This window comes from Chenopodium album, chromosome 12 (assembly GCF_948465745.1).
Source record: "Chenopodium album chromosome 12, dcCheAlbu1.1, whole genome shotgun sequence".
NCBI lineage: Eukaryota > Viridiplantae > Streptophyta > Magnoliopsida > Caryophyllales > Amaranthaceae > Chenopodium > Chenopodium album.
This window is the reverse complement of record NC_137845.1, coordinates 11,212,779-11,237,473: the sequence shown is the minus strand read 5'-3', so window position 1 is coordinate 11,237,473 and position 24,695 is coordinate 11,212,779. Positions and strand designations below refer to the sequence as shown.

Here is a 24,695-nt window from a genome sequence, read left to right as displayed (position 1 = left end):
AATAAAACAAAACAGTGTTTGGTAAAATAGCTTAAAAAAACAACTTTACATCTATCTTGTAAAAACTACAACAGTAAACCTAAAACACCTCAAAGCAGTTTTTGGGGGTTTTTTTTTTTTTTTTTTTTTTTTTTTTTTTAAATAAACCCTATCAAAGCTACGCTTGTTTCATCAATGGTTTCTCCTTCAAATTCGATATTTCATCTTTCTTCCTCAAACCTTAATCATTGTCAAGATTGAAGGAGCAAGCAATTACAGGTATGGAGCATCTCCTCTTTGATCTCTTTTCTTTTAAATTCATTTAATCGCCACGTTTCTCCTCGTTTTTCTTTCTACTTTGTTAATTTGTAAAGTTATTGATGTTTTTGTTGTTATTAAATTTGGCTGTATTCAATTTCTTTCATCAAAATTGGTTATCTTTGTTCTTTATTTTTCTGAATTTTAATCGTTTTTAGTCTATTTGTGTATAATTTATTTTGGGGTTTATAATTGGGGCTTTTTTCTGAAATAATATGAGTGTATGTTGATTTATTGTTAGTATAAATTGAATAATTATATCATGTTGCAAATTGAATTACTTGAATTTGTGGGCAGAATATGAGATCAATTCTATGTAGTATCGATCTGGTGATCTGGTTGTGTGAGTTGGGTTTGGAGTTTTCAGTCTTCGAATTGCTTCTGTTGCTAATTAAGTGTAGACCATAGACATGTGATAAAATTGGGATGTAATTGACGATTCCCCTGTCTCTGATCTATTGCTTCTGTCAAGAATATATAATGCTCTAATACTAAGAAAAGAGTGCCTCCTAAGAGCTAGTTTAAACATTAATTACAAAATAAACTACTTGTACAGTACTATTAGGAATAAGTTATCTCTTAAACTTCCTATAACATGACCCATCTTCTTACACTTTGTTTCCTCTGTTCATACAGTATGCGGATGAAAATGTCGAACTAGAAGAATATGCAATCAACAACTATGGATCCGAGGACCTAGTGACTCCTTCTATAAGTCAGTAAGAACTTCAAAAAATGCTTCAAAGATCGTTTGGCAACACAATTGTGGGAAAGACAAATTTCACCATGAAAGTTATCAACGAGGAATAAATATTACATTGCATTTGACTATTTTATTGTTACTTTTTTTTCATAGTTGTTCCTTTAAATTTTGTTATAACCTTTTTTTTTTTTGACAAGTGTTATAACCTTATTCAATCAATAAAATTATTATTGAAATATATGTATAATTTTTTTTTGTGAAAATAAATAAGCAGCTATTCAAAAAATAAATAAATAATAAATAAATTATAGGTACTTCGTAGTATAAGATTGATTAAAGCTATAAATGATTTGGTAGTATGAGAGTTATTGTGAACTCAAAACTGAGAAATGAAAACAGTTTTTAAAAACAAAGAATTAAAAACTGAAACCAATTTTCAGTTTTGAAAAAACAAAAAACTGAAAACTGCAAATAATGCCAAACAAACCCTTAGTTTTTGGATTATAATTGCTTTGATGCATAAATGATTTGAGTAAATCATTTATACTCTAAATAATGCTAGTGTTTTAACTGTTTTATTTCAAAAAAGAAAAATATATTGGAATTTATAATTCGACTTTACAACTCATTTGAATTAAAAATAGTTTGTTTGAAAGTTGCGATATCGGCGGCGGTGCATGACGCGGATTTAATGCCATGACGAGCCTTGATTGCAGATCCGTTGGTTGTCGATGCATCGATAAGATTGAGCTTGTTGTTCTTTGGACAAAAATACTCTATCCTTGTGTTCATGTATACTATATGTAACCACAACAAATGCACCTCCAGTATAGCCCATAGACCCGCCATGCGAAAGGTAGCGTTGAAGCTATGACCAATGGAAAAACTCTTGAACTAATGTCTATGCACCTTCGTAAGGGAACTTAAATTCCATAGTTTCTTGCTTCTCTTTCGCTTTATTTTATTTTTGTTTGTTTCATTTTGTAATCTTTAACTTTTGTAGCTTTTTATTTTATAAATAATGATAACAAATTTGTTTATATACCAGTATACATCTTACAAGATTACCCGACTTTCCTTAAATTATGTTGTATCTCTCCTATTCATATCCAAATACTATTAAACCATCGTAAATTATTATCTTTAATTAATTAATTATTTGTATATGCATTATATTCCTTAACTAAGATGAAATAATAGTTCTTAACAAACTACTTCGTAGTATTCCCTCCATCTCTGAAAATTTGACAACACCAAACGTGGCAAACATTTATAACTAGAATTTTTTTAATTCATATTTTATTTATAAATATGATTAAATGTTACTCCCTCTATTCGACTATTGCCACAATGACATGATACATAAGGCCATATAAATTTTTTTGACTATTATATATTTAATTATCAATAATTATAAATTAAAATAATTGAATATTAATAATGTACCCATTAAGATGATTCCAACAAGTACATACTCCATTGATCAAAGTAGGGGCTAACAATTACTAAATAGTGCCAAAACTCATGGGATAATTATATAAAAACGGAGTAATAAAGAACATAAAAGGTTTGCATGAATATATTAATAGTTGTATAGTTGTAGATAGAGCATGGAAGAAATGATCGGAAGATTTTAGGACCTTTCTCATCATTCTTGTATTCATGGTGTTCTAGAAAATTCACGAACTATATTTCTAGTTACTTCCTATATAAATTGTTAATAAGAATTCTCTAATCATTTTAATGACTTTCATGATACAAGCTATTAGAAAAATTTAGAGAAATGAGTAGCCCTACCAATCATGCTATATATATATCCAGAAGCTTTTAGATGAACAAATACTGCATCAAATTAATGGGCCTAAAATTTGGGCCACACCCAACAACTTACTCACAAGAAAATGTTGGCTTGAAAACACAAGTATTTGCATGCCTTCGAATTGAACATAATATAGGAGATACCAAAGTTTACCTGTGTTCGGTTTTGAATCTCCATTTTCGTTAAGCTTGGGTATAGTGTAGGAAATATGACTAATAGCAACTAAAATAATCAAACGGCTTATTTGGAAAATGTCGTGGCATGACAATAGATCACTGCCTGACCTTTAGGGATACACGAGTCCAATTCTTCGGTATTTTATAGAGAGTTGGATTGAAAACACCCTTCAAACAAAGCTCAATCGAAAATCGAAAAGAAGATCATGAAGAATCATTTTAAGAGAGGATATATTCTCACTTTTTCAAAGTTCAAAAAAAGGGACAAAAAGAGATCTTTATATAGTTTATATAGTATATGAGTGTGAATCGAATACAATGAATCTGGTCACGAATGAGAGTGAACCAGATACAACAAATGTAATCACCAAATAAACCAAAAATGAATAGCATTTAATTCCCCCAATTAAGCGAAAAACAATTGACTAATTAAATATTTTAAGGAATTAGCTTAATTTTTTTGTAAAAAAAAAAAAAAAAGAAATTAGCTTAATTTAGGAAGCCATGAAAATTACTATGCAATATTTTCATGAATGTGACACAAAGGAGAAATTACATATTCTTTTGAAGCACAACTTATTTTGGGTTCTCTATTAAAACTCCAACAAATAGAACGGAAGAGTAGATAACGCACAATTGTTGGTTTTAATTTAATAACAAAGAAGTACCCCACAAGTTAATTCCTGATAGAGTTTTGCTGCTAGCTGAATATTACAACAGGTATATTACCTGCATTTATGGTGTTTGCAAGCTGCATGTGGAGTTTTGGACAGCAGACCTAAGGTCTGGAAGCCCCCTCCTCCGAATGTGGCAAAGGTTATTTGTGATGCTGCAGTTGGTGATCGAGGATGGCTGGATTGGACTAGCGTAGGTGTGGTAGCAAGGAACACATTTGGGATGTGATTGATGCATAAATGATTTGAGTGAATCATTTGTACTCTAAATATTGGTGGTGTTTTGACTGTTTTCTTTCAAAAAAAAAACAAAAAATATTAAAACTTATAATTCGGATTTACAATCATTTGAATTAGAAATAGTTTGTTTGAAATATTATCAGATTTTCTCATAAATTTCATGATAGTGCTGCTATTGGCTTGGCATTAAGAGATCCTTATCTTCAAAAAATAAAAAAAATAAAAAAAAAATCCAATATAAATACTACGTACATACTTGTAATCATTTAGAACATACATATGCAACGCCTATACCTATAGCTTAAGGTTTCAGAAGTGAACAACTCTGTACGTATGTCCTAGTGCTGCACTGCTACTAGAAGATAGAACCATGTTTTGATGTATGTATTTAGTTTTGATAATATTAGCCGCTGCTGTTTGGTTGTCAACTAGGTACAATTCCTGGATCCGCTACTGTTGTCAAGTGGCACTTGAATTGAAAAAAAAATGATGGCAACGAGGAAATAATAAATGGAGTAGGAAGGCTAAAAGGAATTTAGATTATATACAAACTTATAAGCTCCTACATAATCTCCATGAAATTTGAGACAGCTTACCATCGTACGCCTTCCTTCTTTGTAAATGTACAAAACAAAGATCAAAATGTAAAGGAGCTAACATGTTTTTATCGTACAACAGTTGAAATTTCTAGAACCAAATATGAAATCATAACAAATGAACATATGAAAGAGGGAACCACACTAATTAGAGCGGTACTTGTGCAGGACATAACCCCTTTTGATTGCTCCTCGTATCCCATAACTCATAGTAACCAAACTAATCATCTCAAGGTAACATTTCCATTACACGTCATTCTCCCAACCAGGACTACATACCTGCAAAGAAAAAATAAACAGGCTTGTTCTTCTCTCGCTGCTTCCTTTTCAGCTGTTCACGTTATCTTTTTCTTTCATATAGCGGAATGGGAATCAAGGACATAGCTTCAAAGTTATTGAACCGCAGCATAAATTGTACAATAACCAAGGAGAGCAAATGTTTAAACTAACATTTGCAGAATTCTCGCAAAATCAGCTGACAAACAAGGAATACATACTAATATTACTATGAAAAAAAGTTGCAATTAGAGCAAGAGAACAAAAGGTGATCAAGAGAATGATTAAAAAAATCATTATACACTACGAAGCTATATTCACAAAATTTTCAAAGGCATTTGCCTGTAACAATGAAGCTTCCCCCCTTAACTCTAATCAAAATAATACATGGACTAACTATTGGGGGGTGGAAAGGAATAAGACCCCATATTGATGAGCGGAAAACCCAAAGTTTGGGGAGGGGAAAAGGAAAAGGATTAAAAAAAAGGGTGGTTAACAAGATAGAGAGATGAGATCCTGTACATACATACCTCCATAATCTCTATCTTCACAAAGCTCTAAGCAGTGGTAATATACATTATAAACCCAAAAAAAGCCTGCCTAAACTTGTCAAGTCAGTAACCTGAAAGTTACGATCATCATCCCATTTACCTTTTCCTGTAGTGCCCTTGCAGATTAACAGCTTCATCTGTAAGTAATGTGTCATAGCCTAGTTAGCATCTCATTAAATGACACCCATAAAATTAATTTAGCCCAACAGAAATAAAATGGTCACAACTAAGAACCTGAAACACAGATGCAATCTAGAGACCTTTCAATTGCCCAAATACAGGAAAAGAAGTAGCCACAGCCAACCAACCAATTAAATGATAAAAGTTGCATAAAGAAACTTAGAGAACACACAGAACATGAGCATGCTACCCAAGGGAAAGATCATTATAGTTAACAAAACAAAGGAATAGAGGCAAGAATAAAGAATAATAATTTGGTTAGAGATAGGCATGCTTCCAAAATTTTCCACAACTTGTGATTAGGCTTGAAATTACAGACAAATCAGATTCAGCAAGCTCTAAAGTTCAGAACAAGGAAAAATAAAAAATAAAGACATTTAGTATCTTTCCACTCTTTTCAGCTGCTTCCCCCCCCCCCCCCCCCCCTTTCTCTCTCTCTCCCTCCCTCCCTCAATCTACAAGCACAGCCTCACAGGTATACAAGAAAGCCAGGAAGAGTGATTACATGGGCCCAAGGTGATTTTTAAGAAGTTAGTAGGTACTATCAAGTGATAAGTAATTGGATAAGGAAGCCATGTTTCCCAGAAAAATCTAAAATCCATCAAAACAAAAATCCCCAAGGTATTGCAAGAAAAAATTTGGCTGGGTGTGGCCGTGTGGGAGTAGACATATGCCCAAATTTAATGGAGGGAAGGGGTAAATTAGGTAGCAGCTTGGCACATTTTATAGTAATTTCTTGTCTATTCCAGTTTACCTTTTTAAATTTCCTTTCAACAAAAAGTACAACTCATATTATACCATGTAAAGCAAATAACTGCCAAGTGTCTAATCCTACTGTCACTATAACAAACCCATAACCCATCCAAGAAGAAAGAAACAGACACTACCCATCACACTCCCACAAAACAAGTTTATATGCAACACCTGGTCTGGAGGAAAATGGAAGTCTCAATTGAAACTCACCTGTACATTGCTGTTACAAGAGCATGCCGACTTGATCTTGGCAGGTACAAGCGTGCCGAGACTAGCACTCAATAAATGGGGAGGATCATTCCAATCTCGAATTAGGGGTCCTTGCAAACACACCACTTTGCGCAGCTTGAATCTGTGACTGAGCCTGCGATTGGGGTGCTCTCTGGGGGGATTTTTCAAGTTGCTGCAGCTGATGCTGTGACTGCTTTTGCGATAATATGGGTTGAAGTGGTGATGGATGTTGTAACTGTGATTGTTGGTGCTGAAATTGTACCCCGTGCCCTTGAACTGCCAAGTTACCTGATAGCTGCCTCTGCCCCAGACCATCGTTAACTGACGGCAAAGTTTCATTATCTGATGAAGTCGTAATAGCAGGACTACTAATAGGACCTGATGCTGTGGGTGGATTAGTTAAAGTTGGAGCGCTTAGAGATTCCAGAGCTTGTTTACACACAGCAGTGCCGGCAGAAGATGGTGGAGGTACAGCACTAGTAGAATCAGCACATGCTGGTTGAACCCCTGCAGTTGAAGTATTATTCGCATACTGCTGCTCCAATGGGGCATGATCAGGTTGCGACTTGGTCAAAGAATCAGAATTGACTTGACGATTCTGATGAACTGCCCTCTGAAGAGCAGGCTGAGATTGACTAACCACCTTAAGGGGAGGCTGTGACTGTCCTTGTAACGGTTGATGGTTAGGAGAAGGCATTATCGTTGAGGGAAGTCCTTGGGTTGACCCTCCAGGTGCTGGATTAGAAGAAACAACTGGAACCTGGCTCTGATTGCTACCATCTAAGTGAGAAGGTATTTGGCCTTGTTTTGGTACTGCCGAAACTGAATTTGCATATGGTTTTTGATGTTGCAACTGATTTGAACTATGGGGTGAAGCCAGAGATTTCGATTGTTGCATCGTATTTAGACCAGATCCTGGAAATAAGCCCTGAGGCTGCATCAAATGCACAGCCTGCTCCCCTTTCTCAGCAACTTGGTTTCCTGAGTTAGCTGTAAGGCCATTCAGATTAGACGGGTCAATGGGAAGATTTTGATGCATCAGCACATTATTTCTTCCCATTCCTTTCAAAAGTTTAGCTGGTGGCTGAGGCTGTGATTGTTGACGCTGTTGTGGATGTTGCCTGCCAGATTGCAGATACTGCTGCTGTATATGTTGAGCTTGTCTTTGACGTTGTTTTCCCGCTTGATTCATTAATCCACTTGGGCCACTTTGCGCATTCCTCCCAAGCCCTTGAGGTGTTGCTTTTCCCACCTGGTGCTTTTGTTGCAGCGATGATTGGGAAGGCACCTGAGTAATTGGGGATGACGAAGTCAGAGGAGGCAATGACACCGGCTGGGAAGAAGATGGTGATTGAAGCTGGGAAGAGTTCTGGACAGAAGATGATACAGGTAGCTGGGAAGGAGTTTGAGCATGGTTCATCAATGCACTGGACGCAGGAAGCTGTTGTTGTTGCTGCTGCTGTTGATGTTGCCGCTGCAACAATCTATGCTGGATTTGTTTGTCTCTAGCAAGGCGGAGATAGGCTTGTTGCTCTGGCGTGACAGAGTGATTTGATCCAGGAAGATGAGGAGTACCAAGCACATGAGAATGTTGCTGTGTCATTAGATGCTGCTGATGATGGTGGCCAGCATATGCTTGAAGAGGTGGAGAAGCAGACTGATTATTGAACCCAGAACTCAGAGCACCAAAAGGAGGGACCCCTGGGCTCCCAGATTCTGGCAAAGTCATCTGCCGCTGATGCTCGGCATTCTGCCCAGGCTGTACACAGAAGGCAATGTAGAGTGAGATTAGAAAGTTGCACTGAATGAAATCACAGTACCAATGTTGAATATTCATCCTATGCCTTATGGAACTAACCATCATCCACCCCCACCCCCACCCCCCCCCCCCCCCCCAAAAAAAAAAAATGAAATTTAAATAGGTCCCAAAAAAGAAAAATAGGATCTATATCCTATAAGCTAAATAAGTACAGAAGCAGCTTGTTACGGTCTCACTTTAATCAGATTGTTAGACAACTATTGATGTCACTTCCCCTCCCCTCTCTTTCCAAGGCCCCCAAATTGTCTATAAAAAAATACTTTTTTGTTAATCAAATGATATTTGTTAACATTACTTAGCTGCTTTATGCTGTTGCAGATTGAAAACATTAATGTTACTATATGGAACCAAAATATTAACAACGAAATTGACATATTGAATTTAAAAAGAATATCTATAATCTCCTCCAATTAGTTTTAGACTATGTGGGTAGTGAGGCACCATATGGAGGAATGCAGTAACTTGTAACGAAGCAAAGAGTAACAGAGGAGAAGACTACAGAGGAAAGGAAAAAAAAAAAAACTCACCCTCACCATATGCAATGAATCACGAGGTCTAAACATTGAGTTTCCTTGACCAGAAGTTGTTCCAGAGTGCACATTCATGTTGCTAGGCATCCCTCCCATGTTGGAGTTAAGCATACTTCCAGTATTATGCATTGATGAAGATGAAATCCCCTGAATTCCTGGTCTTGACATTGGCATACTTCGGCTCATTCCAGCACCCATACCAACACCATTTCCACCAGGAAGTATACGCACACCACGATCTGATCCTGAAAGAGACCCAGACGACAAGTTTGACGGCTGAACATTTCTTCCAGGCAGCATATGATTGTATTGCTGGAGTCTTTGCTGCTCCTCAATAGGCATAGCTGTAGACCTAGGGACTGGGTATCTAGCATCCCTAGCAAAGCAAAAGGTTAAAATCAAGAAGATTCATTCACAGATATGCCACAGCAAATCATGATCTCGAATCATAAAGAAAATTACCGAGAGCTGGAAAACTGAGTTTGAGATGCCATATTGTTATTAATGCCCATGCTAGGAGAACCTGGAAGACCTGGGATTGAGGTATTGAGACCGCTAGATGGGTGCATTGACGGACTAGCACCTTGATTTGGCAATGTCAACCCTCCAGCATGCGAACCTTGAAACCCAAGAGGAATTGTATCTTGGTTGGATGCAGCAATATCACACAGATCAAGTGGCCTGGCAGAAGTGAAAACAAAAATGAGGATCTAGGATTGAACAGGATAACAGTAATGATGACAAACAACAATAAATGAAAGATCATCCCATCCTTGGAAACACTTCAAAAGTTCTAAACAATGAATAAAACTCACGTCAGAATCACCCCATTCAAATTGTTCGGCATGACTTGGGAGAGTGCACCAACATGTGAACCATGAACAGGAGTTATTTGCTTCAGGTCTGAATTATCATTCTTCACAAGTAGGAAAGATCAAGTTAGAAATTAAAAGAGATTTCAAAATCAAGGTAGGAAACACATAGAACCCTAATACAGCTTACACAATTGAATGAAGTAAGTTTTCCTAACTTTTTGTTGCATAATCCCACAACTTCACAGGAGAAATTCCAAACCACAAAAAAAAAAAAAAAAAAAAAAAAGAAAAAAAAAAAAAAAAAGGAAGCAACAAAATTCATCTGAATTTGAGTCAATTTTCTGGGATTTTTAAAAGGCACGGTAACCATTTTACAGTCACCAAAGATCTTTTAATGGTTAGCCAGAATAGACTTACTTTCAATTTTGACTAATAATCACACATCACTCCCATGAGACAAAAACAAGCAAAAGGAAAACACAAGAACACAAGTGTATACAATAACGACGATAACATTAATTGCTTCACAATGACTGCAACAGCAGAAATTATTTATAATCTATAATTCAATCTATTGTCCAAATTGCATTAATTGCTTCACAATGAATAGCAATAAAAAAACTTTTGTATCTCGACAAAACATTACTAATCTCTGATCTCCAATATATTTCATATGTAGAAAAGCTAAACTAAGCTAGCAACACTTTCAAAGCAGATGACCCACCATTAACTGCTATAAAACCACAAGCAATTAATTGAATGCAAACTATCAAAACCTCGTAAAAGAACTGCAGAATAGTTTAGCAATTATAGTTTTTTAATAAGAAACTCATCTGTTACTGCCATTGCTTAACACCTTAAGTTATAGCGAACAATACTTCAACAATGCCTTCAAACAAAGGGCCAAAGCAGCACCACAATTGAGACTATCAAAAATTCCAACACAAACCAGGAATTGGATGAAGGGAACTAATCTTGAGCAATATGGGATAGCAGCAGTGAATATATACTACATATTAGTCCAACTGAGTTTATTACAATGCCTCTACAGAGAAGAATGATTAGATACTGCTATGACATTAAAGATGATTCTGAATGACCCTTAATCACACAATAGTTATTTCCCAATTCATAATATTATTAAAAGCAAAATAAATAAATAAAACAATACAAAACACAAAAAAAATTAAATTTAAAAATAAAAAAAAACCTGTTTTTTCCAGTAATGCAACTGCTGCCCAATATGAATAATCTTCTCAAAATGGGACTTGATAGTATCCTCCTCCATCGGTCTTTGCAGTTGCTGAAACAATTGTCTCGCACTGCCCTGAAAAAACCAAGTATGATACATTCAGAAAAAGCAGGCTTCCCCAACACTAGGATGCAACAAGGAGAACGCGTCATTACAAGCAAATGAGTTTTCAATTTGTACATGAGAGGATATTCTAAAGCATATAAACAAAATAGTAACTTAGAATAGCCTATTACTTTACCTTTGGTATCCCAGGTAACGTAGAAGGATATGGTGCAGAAGATCCTGAATCTTCAGCACTATCAGCACCATCACCAGGAGTCCTTTCCATCAAATTTTTGTGCTGCTCCTTACACTCTTCAGGTTTGCGGAAAATGCACTGGAAAAATCAGCAAGAATTAATAAGCAATATCTCTTTGGCAAAAGGAAAAAACATCAATAACTAAGTTTCACTGTAAAAAATCGAATTATTTGTGGAACAAGAGAAAAATCACTAATCATAACAGTTCCTCAGAATACCTTGAATCGCAATGTACTGTTAATAGCATCACTTACAAGCTCCCAATTTGGACCCATATCATGAACAAGCACAATAAGTGCCTAGAGCAAAAGAGAGCAAAGAATATCAGGCAAACTCAAACTATACAAACATACAGCTGGTAGAAGAAATGGAAGAGATAGCAAACCTGATCTTCAAAAGAAGACCATGGACTTCCAGAGCCAGGTTGCACAGCAGGCACCTACAAGTAACATTCATCAGGTAATGCTGTGATCACATAAAACAACCAACAGTTTTGTTTTATACCAACAGAAGGGTCCAAGGTGGTTGAGACATATCAGGTCATACACTGAGGGACTGCACTTATTGAAATTAGTCTAAATGTCGTTCCTCGTATTGTATTCATATATTTTACAATAACTATAAAAACAAAAATAAAACAAAACATACTCTTAATATATTTACCTTAAGCCCTTTCGCTTTTCTACTCCTATCCCGATCTCCAATCAATTTGATGATTTTACTCTGGCTTGACATGTTACTCATTTGAGAAGCAACTGGGGAAGCAACTGACCCACTCATGGGCATTGTGTTATCAAAAGAATTATCCAACGACTGCTTCAATGTCTTTGGCTTCTTAGCATGGTGACCAAACAGGCCTACATATGGAAAGATATGGGAGTGGAATAAAAAATCAGTTAATATGGTTATACAAAGGTAACTAAAAAGTGAGACAAAAAAAAATAATTATAAAAAAATAAAAATAAAAAATCTCACCACTATTCCCATTGGATTCAGGCTGGTGACAGTCCAACCTCTTCCTTGAGTGATCTTTCTGTATTTGCAATAAAGAAGATGCAGGACATGAGTATCATTTAGACAAAGTCCATATATAATCCAAACCACCACATAAGCTAACCACATATAAAGAATAACAACTAAGCATCTATGTTTGAGCAAAATATCAATAAAAAAATGCCACTCTCTTCTAAAAAACTTTACTTCACCACAAACTGTTACCCCCTCCGTCAATTTTCTAAAGCTACATTTGATTATTTAACGCGGGAATTAAGCGAAAGACTTTGGGAGTACATAAAATGAGAAAATTTGTTTTGAGTGTAGGCAAATATTTTGGTAAATGGAAATAGTTGTTTTGGGAATAGGTAAATTTTGGTAAATAGGAAAAGTTGCATTAGAAGTAGGTAATATGAGGGTAAGTGTGTATTGGGAATGTGAAAATATGGGGGTAAATGTATTAATTTAATATTCTATATCAGGAAAGTTTTAAAATGTAAGAATAGAAAGGATACAGCCAAAATAGAATATGTAAGTACGTAACTATAGAATAGTGACAAGGGAGTACCATAAACAACTAGAAAGACAAGATATGCACAAGCACTTAATGCCCACTTCCAAAATCACCAGCAATAATACCACTAGGTACCCCAATCAAATTATTGTATTTTACACAACTAAAAAGACAAGAAATACACAAGCACTTAATGCCTACTTGCAAACTCACCAGTGATAATACCACTACCAATTAGTTTTAGGAACCCCTATCAAACTGAAGAAGAGCCAAAATGTTAAGGAAAAGGTACTAGAATGTTACGATGGGAACCAAATGAGGCAACATTTAGTCATCTGAAAATATGTAAATGTACAATAACAGATGGGTTTAATATGAACTCTTCGCTGTGCTGCTTCAGTACAGCTATATAAATGGAACAATTTGTCTTAGGAAAGGATAAAAGATGCCTCATAAAAAAAAATTAAATAAAATAAAATAAAAAGGTTTACAGTAGGAGGAAGCAAAAGGAGGGCTACGAATTGGTGAAGACTAACAACCAAAGAGTTTGGTTGGAATTAAATGGCCAGAAAACCTTATGTTTTTTTAAAGAAAGGCTTATGAGGAGGATAAATATTAAAGGAGCATCAACATTGTCAATATAGAGGTTGATGGCTTCTTTGCCCTTTCTTTTTATAAATCTTAGTGATTATGTTCTCTGGCTTTTTTTTCATAATTGCAATACCCTTATAATCAGATATTTTAAATTTCTTTTAACTGTAGAGCTTTGGGCCATAAATACCAAACGATATCCCCTGCCTCGAGGCAAGATTAAGTATGGTAACTTTGTTTTAATCAGTTTTTAAATAATAGATAGCCTCTTCATACCAAAATATATCAACAAACTGAAAGCCCATTCATCCTTATCAAACTTCGCAGACATGGAAGTAAGCTACGAGAAAGCAAGGATCACCTGCTCATTTTGGAAAGAAGAATCAACCTGCCACCTAGAGTCATATGCCACACCCTGCAACCATTGAGAATAAAGCAAACAATTAAGTAGAGTAATATCATTTAACCCAGTCTTCAGTTTAACAAATTACTTACCGGATGCTTAATTTTCTTCTTCTTCTTGGGCTTTGCCGAAATTTCTGCAGAATCAAATGTAGATTGATTCTCAAAGTCCATAGCAGAATCAACCTCTGAGCCTCTTGGGACAATGGACCCACCATGGAGAGTGCTCATGTCATCCTGATAAGAATTAGTATCTCCACTAGAAGCATCTGCCCTACTTGGTGCTGGAGCAACACCAGTGGACCCTGCACCAAAGGGACCCACAACCCTCGGCCTAGAAGCAGTTCGTACCCTTTTCGTGGGAATAGAACCAACATGAAAATTTTTGTCAGCAGGCCTTTTTCCCATTAAGGCAGACTGAGGGGTTCCATTTCTGTTATCCACACAGCGTCCATAGGCAAGATCACCTCCCAATTCATATGATCTAGCAGAAGGATATGATTTCATATTTTTTCGTTTCTTTTTTGATGGTCTCCCAGTGTCAAATGCTCCGGGCAGGTAGTAAACATTATCTCCTTCATCTTCTTCATAGTCATTCTCTTGATATCCAAATTCTAAAAAAGTAAAGAACAATTGTTAAACATAATAACCACTAATTCAGCAAAAATTAATATAAATAAGTCAGCACACCAAGCAATACCTGCTGTAGCATCATAAAAGGATGTATCAACTTCCTCCTGTACATTGTTGCTCGCCCTCTAAATGATCATGACGTCCATGGAAAGATGCATAAAGAGAAAAGGTTAAATGTGCTATAAACAATCACATTTATAAAGGGATAAAAACAAAGCAAATAAAAAAATAAAAACATATAAAATGCAGAGCTCAATAATTGTTGCATAACCTTCAATGACTATCTGGGATCTAAAATAGCTTAGTAATAAAAGAACAACGTAAGAAGTGTTCAACATAAAGAATTAGAATATAAAGCATGACATTTACAAAGACTAGATGTGTGTACCTCAAGCTCTGTCAAACATGATTCAATTGATTTTCTGTAGGTCTCTATTGCACCCGGAGGAACCAAATAAAAGAGATTTTCCTGAAAAAAGTAAAAAAGGAGTATAAAAGAAGGCCTCTCAGACAGCAGAGAGACATGTAATATTAAACATACAAATCAATCTCTGAAGACATTCAGATAAAAACACACATCACTCATGTGAGAAAAACTGTAATATAAAAATCAGCCACAGGCCCACAGGAGGAATTGAGAACCTTGGAATCACATAAAACTATTTGTCATGGGGATAATTGATTTTAGGTTCAAGTGTTCAACCAATTAATGTAGTTACACACAGTCCAAAACGAAGAACCCCAACCAACCTTCATTACACCTATCTCAAAATAATGGTATTTATTTTATATAGATTTAGATATCCAATATATGTATGTAAATGTTGTCTTGGGTAAATGCATAAACAATAGCTTATAATTCACATATCTTAGTTTTTATAATAGCAATGAATCAAACAATACTCCCCTTTTCTTAAAATCTTGATAAGCCGAGTGATTTCCCTTCCTTAAATCCCCCAATTTCACTAAGCCACAACAATTACGGGGCTTGGATGTCTAATCTATAAAAGATCATACACAAGAAATTATAGCCACTTAAGGAAACAAAAACAGGCTGGGCAATGTACAAAGGATAGAGATTCCAATAAAAGGCAAACAAGTGGAATGCAACCATACACACATGTTGACAGGTCATCTTTTAAGCAAAGAAACCCATGGACAGAAACAGATGATTGTATGTCATTCCCAATAGCACCAAATGTTGTATGAATCAGCACAGCAATGAAAATCCAAACATACCTCAGTTAGCTGGTCCTGCCAGGAAACTCCTGCCAGGTCCATATCATATTCAACATCCGGAGTCCCTGAATCCTCAACTTTGACAAGAGGTGTTGGAGAGCAATTGTATTGCAAAAACCTAACTGCATATCCATAGAGAGAAAGGTCCTGTTTACTTCCAGTTGATTGCAGCTTCTCTTCAGAAGCTTCATCCTGACCAACAAAAACATGATAAAGTTATAGGCACTCAAAAGCAATATCTCCTATCTAATAACAGATGCCATCAGCAAATGTAACACACCATTAGCACCACATAATATAACCTAAAAAACATATATGATATCAAGCAGCAGAAGACATATCCATTCACAACCAAAAATTGCATTAAGACTTGTTACTTTATTGTGATTTACATGGGACAGAATGAAAACAATTACCCAAAGAAAAAATAGAGCATACCAACTCAGTGACACAACAGGCTAATGAACTGAAAAGACATCACTACATTGAAATATAACATCACAATAAAATTCATATCCAGCATCAATACTGTTCATTTTAATCAATAAACAACAGGACAGCAACAATGATACAACTATGTCAGAGAGGCACATAGAGTAAGCTTGCTACAAAAAACATATTTGATCCAGACTATTTGGACAAACTATTACTCCCTCCTTTCCATAATGTTATTCCCATTTAGAATCTTTTATGTAAATTAAGAAAAAGGATGATTCATGTACATAAGTACATTGGGACCATAAAAATACATTGGAACCATCCATTTTTTGGAATAAAATACATTGGGGCTAATAAACATTGGAGCGATTATGATTTCATAGGGACCATTAAAATGAGGGTAATATGGGGAAATAAAGAGGATATGTGAGGGATTGAAATAGAAAGTGGTACTATCTATTTGAAACGCCCAAAATAGAGAGTGGGACAAACAAAATAAAACAGAGAGAGTAAATGACAATACAAAATGAAAACCACACATTCCAAAGGTAAAAATTAGATTATAAGCGGACGCGCAATACCTTATCAGGAGCTCCAGCCTCATCCTTCGCCTGTCCACTTGCATCTGCCATTAATGAAGCATCATTCATACATTTTTCTGACAGAGAACTGGTAAAATTCTCAGCACGAAGACTTGCTGAATGCCAAAACTCCATCACAGCGTTTGCCAAAGTATGGGCTACACTTTTCTGCTTCATAAACTTATGTTGTTCCTCCGATCTTGACCGAGAAGCAAGGGCTACCCGGTGGCCAAGTTGAGCAGCAGCTGTTATCTTCCAAACACGCTCCTAGAAAAAATCCAAGAGTACAATAAATGAGATAAGAAAGATATATGAAACTGATGGAACTCCCTGAAATGTCCGGCAACAGAAATCACAAACTCCGGGACTAGAGGAAGAAACGAATTAAAAGTATGGCAAAGACAAATAAAAGAGAGGTTCAGCTAAACAGACCTGTGAAAAATCATTTGCTAACCAAGCCATCTCTTCAAGAACAAAGTCCCAATGAGATTTACGTTTGTGCTCCCTTGGCATCAAACCAACAGATAACTCTGCTATTCTTTTACGTTTGGCCTGTTTGAAAAACCATAATCCCTTGATCAAACAGCAACAGGTACACAATCTAAGAGCTAAGATATCTTAAAGGAAGAAAAAAGAGAAAAAAAAAAAAAAAATTACCTCTATAATCCGTGCCTCTTCTAATACCCTGTCCTCGTGTGCCTTGTCAAACTGCTTCCGCTGGTTATCATTTGAAGTTTGAGGCTTCGGCGCAGGAGGTGGAGCAGAAAATTCGTTGTTATTCACCTCATGGGAAGAAGGTTCGACAGAGGAAAGTAGTCCCACAGGACAAGAGCTCTCTGCTTTGGGAACAGAATCACCAAGGAGACCATGCTCTTTATCGGGTTTTGTCTCAGCATGATCATTTGCCCCTAACTCCTCTCTATTATTAGGACACTCAGGCTTGTCTCTAGAAGAAGATTTATCTACCTCAACTTCTTGATCCTTATCAGCAAAGCCATTGCCTTGGTGACTGATAGAATTCTGAACATCCTTAACACAAGAAGTTTCTACTGTATTGGTTACATGCTTCTCATACAGCATTTCATCATCTACACTGATGGACTTATCCCCAAGTGGTAGCTTGTGCTCCTTAGGGGCCCCATTACTATCTACATTCTTTAAGTTAGTATACAAATCACTCTCAATATTTCCATTTCCATCTACACTAACACTAGTATGGGTGCACGAAGACTCAGAATCTATTCCCTTAGTAGCAACTGCAGCATTGTAAATAAGGGCATCATTTGGTGTTGATTTGCCATCGCCATTGAGTTTACCACACTCATCTGGTTGGGAAGAACTAGCGATAACTTCCTTTTTCTCTGTACCAGAACCAGGAGGACCTTCAGCGTCCACAGTAACTACATCTTCATTCACTGCAGCTACATCAGTTTTGACAGAGGTAGTAGCAGCAGGAACATCATCAGCTTTTACTCTTGAAATACCCAATTCCTCCTGTTTATCCTTTAAAGTTGACACATTTAACTTACCTTCAGAAATTTCAATAGGTCTAGAGGTTGTTGACAAATGCAGGCCATGTGTGCCCTCTGACTCTATTACAAACTTAATCTCAGGAACAACCGGTTTTGAAAGTAATCCATGTCGACCAGGCAAAGCGGAATTATGTCCACCACGAGTAGCCATGTCACTGGAACTTGATCGAGGGCCATCACGATTTGTCCGAGACCGATTCCTTCTCTTATATGCTTGACCCTTTTTGGGCTGAAAAATAGGAGAGTCCTCGGAATCTTTGACATTTTGGCTTCCATCAAGTTGAGAAGAATGCTCTGAAGGAGTGATGCTAGCCCTAGCAGGATGTTTAGCCTTTCTTTCGCTTTCAAGAGTCTCGTTATCACCATCAAAATTATCAGCACTATTTGGTTCACAGGCTGTAGTAATACCCAGTCTCCCACTACTATCCACAGAATCTCCATGAGGTGAGGCAGTCAGTGCAAAACTGCCTTTTGCTTCACTGTATCACAATAATAATTAAACAAAATTATAACTACTGATCAATACATATTGTCCACACTTCCACATACAAAATCAAGTTTAGGAGCTACCTGGTCAAAATCTGATCTGGGTGTTGATATGTATGTGAAGTAGACTGGACACTCACCGACGAAGCATGACCAAATTTAAAGTCAAGAGGATTTCCACCCTGCAAAGAGAAGGGCATTAGCAACAAAGTATTTGACACATGAACCACACAGCAATAGAGGATGGCATTGATGCACTGAAAAAGGATGATAAAGATTCTTACTTTCTCAAGAAACTCAAGCTCTCTCCTCCTCTCCTCTCGAACATCATATTCCAGTCTGTCATGAGTGTAAGTATTGTAGGTAAAACAACCAAAAAAAACAACAATCTCTAAGAGATAAATCCATCTTACCGTAGATCAGCCTGTGCTTTTGCAATTGCTGCTCGGCGTGGAGAGGGTTTGTTGCCAATACCAACTCCACCGTCAACAACTCCTCCCATGGAATCAACCTCAGCATTTACGAGGAAAGTAGATCCAGAACTAAATCCATGCATTCCTATCCAGAAAGCTATAGCTGGTCCCCTTCCATTGCTCTAAAACTTGGTCAGGTCTCTGAAGAAAAGAGGATTACGAAAACAATTTAGTTACCTCAAATTATAAATAAAATTTGACAGTAAAAAAGATGAAATAAAAAGAAGGAAATAGATAAGTCATAATAAAGAAACTGGAATAGAAATATGAAAAGAAGAAGAGAGATAGAGAGAGAAATTATAACTGCTTAGCACAAAACTAAACTAGCAGTTTAATAGGACAACTATAGACTATAGAAAACAGATAAGTACACTGAAGTTTAGTCATATTGCATACAGCCAAAATTCAAGAACGGTCTCTCTGCAATTCTGTACTACATATAGGGCTTACATGCATCAGTAAATCCATATTCACACACCATACAACTGGATCCTCAAAAGTCATTGCTGTTGTATACAATATAAGGTTACAGGTAATCTATGATCAAGAAAGATACAGTACAACAAATACCCACACCAAGCCAGGCCCAGAGTCCAAGTCCTTGAAGAATTTTACTAGATTAATGGAAATTTGTATAAAATATATTTGCACTCTAAGATCTGTAGCATGTTGCAGTTGTCCAATTAAGTCCCACATAATAATTACAACCCCCAGCCATACAAAGATCTAAATTCTAAGATCTGTTAGAATGTAGCAATTGTCCGTTTAAGTCCCAAAAATTATAATTTCCCAGCCATACAAAGATCCAAATTCATGGAGAAATCATAGGTCGCTCATGCCTGCTTAGATATGAGCTTAAATAACAAGAGTAATTAACTCTAAAAATTTTAAAATTTTATTTTATTTTTTTTTAAAAAAAAAAAGAAAGAAAAAAAAAATGGAGAACTAATCTAATGGATACCTTAAGGCTGAACCCATTAAGGACATATTTGTAAATATATCTAACTATTTAAGCTAATAAGGTCTGAAACAAAATGAGTACCAAAAAACCTTTGCCATAATCCTTAACAACCCCCTTATCTTTGCTCACTGCACCATCCCCCCTTCTTTCAACTAACGGCCTTGTCGTCAAAAAGCCAGCAGCCAATAACTAATGTGAAAGTCAAAGACAAATCCATGACTTCCTAGCAAACAATCAAGCCCTGCGATATCATGCATTCAAGATATATATTACCAAAATCAGAAACATCTAACTACACAGGGAAAAAATGAAAATACTTGGCAAAAGTCCCTTATCGGAGTTAAGTGGCTTACTGTTTCAATTACAATTTAAGGATTAAAAAAAAACTAATAAATAAATTCACAATAAAGGCACACAATTCAGGCCTGTTGAACCTCAACACCTGAATTCAATAAAGAAAAAAAATCTACCAAGAAAAAAATAAGCTTACTTGGCAAGATCAATTACAGGAAATTTGAACAAGAAAAAAATAATAATAAGCTTGCTTTCAGATCAATAATTTTGGATACTAGCAAAATTTACCAAATTAAGCTCCAACTAACTCAATAAACATCTATACGGTAAAAAATCTAAGGGGTAGGAAGCCATATATGAATAAAAATTGAAAAACAGGTGAAGATGCTGTTTAGAAAGAATGAGTGGACAGTGGATGTCGTTTAGAAAGAATGAGTGGACAATGAATGTTTTAAACGTTCAAGTAAAAACAAAGGAAAAAGAAAGGCTATTTAAACCATCAAAGAAAGTCTAGCCAGTTGCTTGAATCCTTTGATGGCCAGCCAATAGTTCATTTCAAGTAAAGAGAATTGAAGAGAAAGGAGATACAGGGTAAAATTAGGAGAGCTCAGAGCAGTACGTCAAACACAGTGCAATAAAATAAATTAAATGGCTCAGGTTCCTACTACCAACAGTTGTGTGTCATTGAATCAGATTTATTGAATATTTAACGTTATAAATCATAATTTTCAAAATCCATTTTGAATAACCGCACCTTCTATATAGACACACACATGATATACTTCTTTACATAAATTCATAACTAGCATATGTATGCATGTGATTGTGTGTTTGTGCGCATTCATGCACACACAAATGCATGTATATGTATGTTATGTAAACTTATTTCATTCACTAATTGTAGCTTTTCCATTAATATTGTCAAATTTTCCTTTTCATTGCTTATCCTAGCTGCAATAGACTTTATTACTAGATTACAAATATTAAAAACGTTTATTGCTCAGGCATTCAAAGAACTTACGTAGGGAAAATAATGATACACAAATACCCATTGACATTGCCAATCTAGAATGTAATTCCGTATGTCATATACTATACATACTCACAACAACCCTCCAATAAAACGATGAAGGAGTTTTGACTTGCTCTCATGCCATACTCCATATACTATTGAGGAATATCATGGGCAACTATCAATAATTTGTTCATAAAAGAAGGTAAGAACAAAGAATTTGATGAAACAAACCCGAAACTCACAATATTGTTTGGATTATACTTCCTCTGTTTTTTTATACTTGCAACACACCTTTTATCACGCTTATCGATGAGGTAATTAAACTAGGTAAACGAATGAATTAGGCTATGAAATTTAAACCATAGCAACTTATCCCTTTCTTCTTATAGGTGTTAAAATTTTGTAATTTAATTTATCCGTTTACCTAGTCTAATATCTTCCTTAACATGTGTGCCAAAGGGGTGTGTTGCAACTAAATAAAAACGGAGGAAGTATATATTAATACCACGATGACTTTTCTCATTTGCTGAATAACTATTATCTTTGTACAATAGTTACATTGTAAACAAAAACTACTGTTTTAACATGTAAATGGATATTGACATATAATACATATTGACCAACAAAATGGTCAAGGGAGGGTGGGAGGAGATATAAGAGCAGTGTTCTCAACACTCTAAAATCAAAATAGGCGGGCCGCAGGCAGATATGTATCTATTCTAATGCTGATATAACCAAGACTAATTATCTGAGACAAACTAAATTAGTAGCAGAACACAGCCACAGCAAAGTTTGAAAACTGTACAGACTAGCAGAAGGTGTAACGAAATTGTACCGTGCACTATCAGCAAACAACGAAATCAAAGCTAATTAATAACAACATTAACAAGCGAACAAATAAATGAAACAATGGTTCCTCATTTCACCTTAGAACAACATTCCACAGTTGCCAGCAACACAAAACCTTGACTAGAAATGATCAAATAATGACCTCCCGACAACGAGCTTCACTTTACATCTAGAGCGAACTCAAATTACAGTTTAGCATTCAATGCCACAGATAAAAAGCTTCGAGATTTAAAGAACTAACCAAAAAAAGCACCCCATCACCATCCCAACAAAAATTGAGCAGCATAATGCAAGGATAATCACATTTCGATAATCCCCAGTTCATCAATTGACCAAACAAGTCGAAAATCAAGACAAACTGAACATAATTTAACATCCCCTAACCCTAATTTCCCAAACTTGATGACATTCTAGGGTTTGCGAACCCAAAAAACAAAAAATTAGGTCAAAATTGAAGGTCGAGAAGATCACCTGAGCAAAATACAACACCCGCGCAACGCGAAACCCTTAGATACAAACTCTAGGGCACGAGAATCAAGCAAAGTATGAAATCCGTTGCCCTAATTTTCCAAACTAGGGTTTTTTTAGGGCTTGTAAAACGAAAGTGAAATAAAATAAAATTTGATTTTTGTTTTTCCCCCTTTTCAAACAACGAATTTCCAGCAAAATTTCATGAGATTATCAACCAATTTCTCTCTCCAATTTCTCTGTAAAAATTTCGAAGCATGCAAACACGTCCTCAAATCGAAGTGTACTCAATTTTTCTGTTTTTTTTTGCTGTTTTTGTTTTCCCCCTTTTTCCCAGAAAAAAAAAATACAAGCTTTTCGACCTCGACGTTGTTGGTTCTTCGTTTCAAAAATAAAATAAAAATAAAAATAATTTTTTTCCCTCGTGGATTTTTTTTTTTCTTTTTCCCAGACAATAAATAAATAAAAAACAAAATTTTGGTTTTTTTTGTTTTTCTTTTTTTTCCCTCTCTTTTGGTGTAATAAATAAAATTTGGTTTTGTTTTTATCTCACAAAAAATTGAGTATCTTGTTTTTCTCTCTCTTAAAAGTAGGGATGTCAATGGGGCGGGGCGGGGCGGATGTTGGCCTTCCCATCCCCATCCCCACCTAACATTTTTATCCCCATCCCCATCCCCATCCCCGCGGCGGGTCTAATATTCATCCCCATCCCCACCTCGGCGGGTACAACTCCAAAACCATCCCCGCCCCACCCCCCACTTGGATATCCATCCCCGCCTAATCCCCACCAAATACCCGCCTAATCCCCACCTAAGACCCACCAAATTTCCGTGTCTTAAATACACAATCCTACATAATTAATACGGATTATAATATTAAAAAAAAAATTCTTAATATTACACACATTTTTGTTTATAATATAAGTGTAGTACAAAATATTATAATTAATATTTATTTCACGTAATTATTTTATAAAATAATATAAAAGTATATAGATGTGGGTATGAGGTGGGGATGGGGCGGGTACGAAGTGGGGCGGGTGGGGCGGGCGGGGATGGGGTGGGTACAACTTAAAATCCACCCCCGCCCCATCACCCATGGCGGGTATCGTTTTCATCCCCATCCCCGCCCCACCACCCGCCAAACCAAGACCCATCCCCGCCCCATTGGGGCGGGGATGGGGCGGGTCTCCTACTTGACCCGCCCCACTGACATCCCTACTTAAAAGATGTGTAATAGTGGTAAGGGGATCTAAATAGTAAGAGGAAGCAAAGTGGGCTTGGACGTGGGGAACTATGTTTTTATAAAATTGTAAAAATGAGGGAATAATGTAGGATTTTTAGGATAGAATAATAATGTTCTCAATTGGAAAAATGATTATATCTAATACGGTGTATAAAGTATCTCAGTGTTTAAATAGAAAAAATTAGATTCGTAAAATACAAGTGCAGAAATATTAATACATAAAACAAGTTTGCGATTAAAATAATAAGCACGAACCTGAATCTGTGACTTTATAATTCTCAATGATTCGGTAAACTAGAGGTTGCCAGCATTCACTCTATAAATAAGGGTGAATTTTATATATCAGCTTCAAAAATATTTTAAGCGCGGTTACTTGTGTTTGGTCATCAAAGGAAATATTCACATAGAGAAAGACTCACCAATGATATATCAAACTCAAATGCAAAAATTTCAAATAAAAACTTATAGTTGTTTAGACACCAATATTGTTAATGGCGAAGCCAATACATTGTAAATGTAATATATGAATCGGGAAAGAGAGAGGGAGCAAGGGGTTAGCATGTAGCTAGACACACATTAATGGATTATTGTAAATTTATTCTCACAATATGACATTTTTGCAAATTATGATCCGAATGTGCTCACTTTTGGTACAATATAATTTGAGATAATTGTAGAAAATAATGTACTCTGCATCTTAATATTTATAACCAAATCAAGTTTTTAGATAATCTAATTGGATGCAATTTTTGGGTAAACAATACATTT

At 35.9% G+C, this 24,695-nt stretch overlaps 1 protein-coding gene and 1 long non-coding RNA gene across 6 annotated transcripts; one reads left to right on the top strand and one right to left on the bottom strand.

The window, feature by feature from the left end:
- The first annotated feature begins 151 nt into the window (after positions 1–151).
- On the top strand, positions 152–1,240 carry LOC145570323 (uncharacterized). Its single transcript, XR_014096442.1, has 2 exons — positions 152–258; positions 934–1,240. It is a non-coding gene; the product is annotated as an uncharacterized LOC145570323 (long non-coding RNA).
- Positions 1,241–5,053: 3,813 nt separating this feature from the next.
- On the bottom strand, positions 5,054–23,199 carry LOC145570320 (chromatin modification-related protein EAF1 B-like). Of its 5 annotated transcripts, none has more exons than XM_081629362.1 (24): positions 22,686–23,197; positions 19,036–19,236; positions 18,907–18,961; positions 18,707–18,804; positions 18,134–18,615; positions 17,262–18,025; positions 17,037–17,156; positions 16,605–16,871; positions 15,586–15,777; positions 14,735–14,815; positions 14,414–14,471; positions 13,807–14,327; positions 13,673–13,726; positions 12,189–12,246; positions 11,877–12,070; positions 11,599–11,652; positions 11,432–11,512; positions 11,154–11,291; positions 10,871–10,987; positions 9,661–9,761; positions 9,308–9,526; positions 8,843–9,221; positions 6,476–8,255; positions 5,054–5,469 (listed from the first exon to the last, which is right to left on the bottom strand). In XM_081629362.1, the coding sequence occupies exons 2-23, from the start codon at positions 19,176–19,178 to the stop codon at positions 6,561–6,563; spliced, it is 5,871 nt and encodes a 1,956-aa protein (XP_081485488.1). In that variant the 5' UTR covers positions 19,179–19,236; positions 22,686–23,197; the 3' UTR covers positions 5,054–5,469; positions 6,476–6,560. The 5 variants fall into 5 exon arrangements, with proteins under 5 accessions (XP_081485488.1, XP_081485489.1, XP_081485486.1 ...); XM_081629363.1 differs by having other exon boundaries at positions 17,262–18,019; XM_081629360.1 differs by having other exon boundaries at positions 8,849–9,221; positions 17,262–18,615; positions 22,686–23,199.
- Between the last annotated feature and the right edge of the window lie 1,496 nt (positions 23,200–24,695).

Excerpts from the sequence above, each read along its gene's own strand:
- LOC145570320 (XM_081629359.1), bottom strand. The coding sequence starts at position 19,178 with ATGCATGGATTTAGTTCTGGATCTACTTTCCTCGTAAATGCTGAGGTT. Across the intron at positions 18,616-18,706 it reads CCAGATCAGATTTTGACCAG|TGAAGCAAAAGGCAGTTTTG; the intron begins GTAGCTCCTAAA and ends ATTGTGATACAG. Across the intron at positions 15,778-16,604 it reads AGGCTGGAGCTCCTGATAAG|GATGAAGCTTCTGAAGAGAA; the intron begins GTATTGCGCGTC and ends TTTGTTGGTCAG.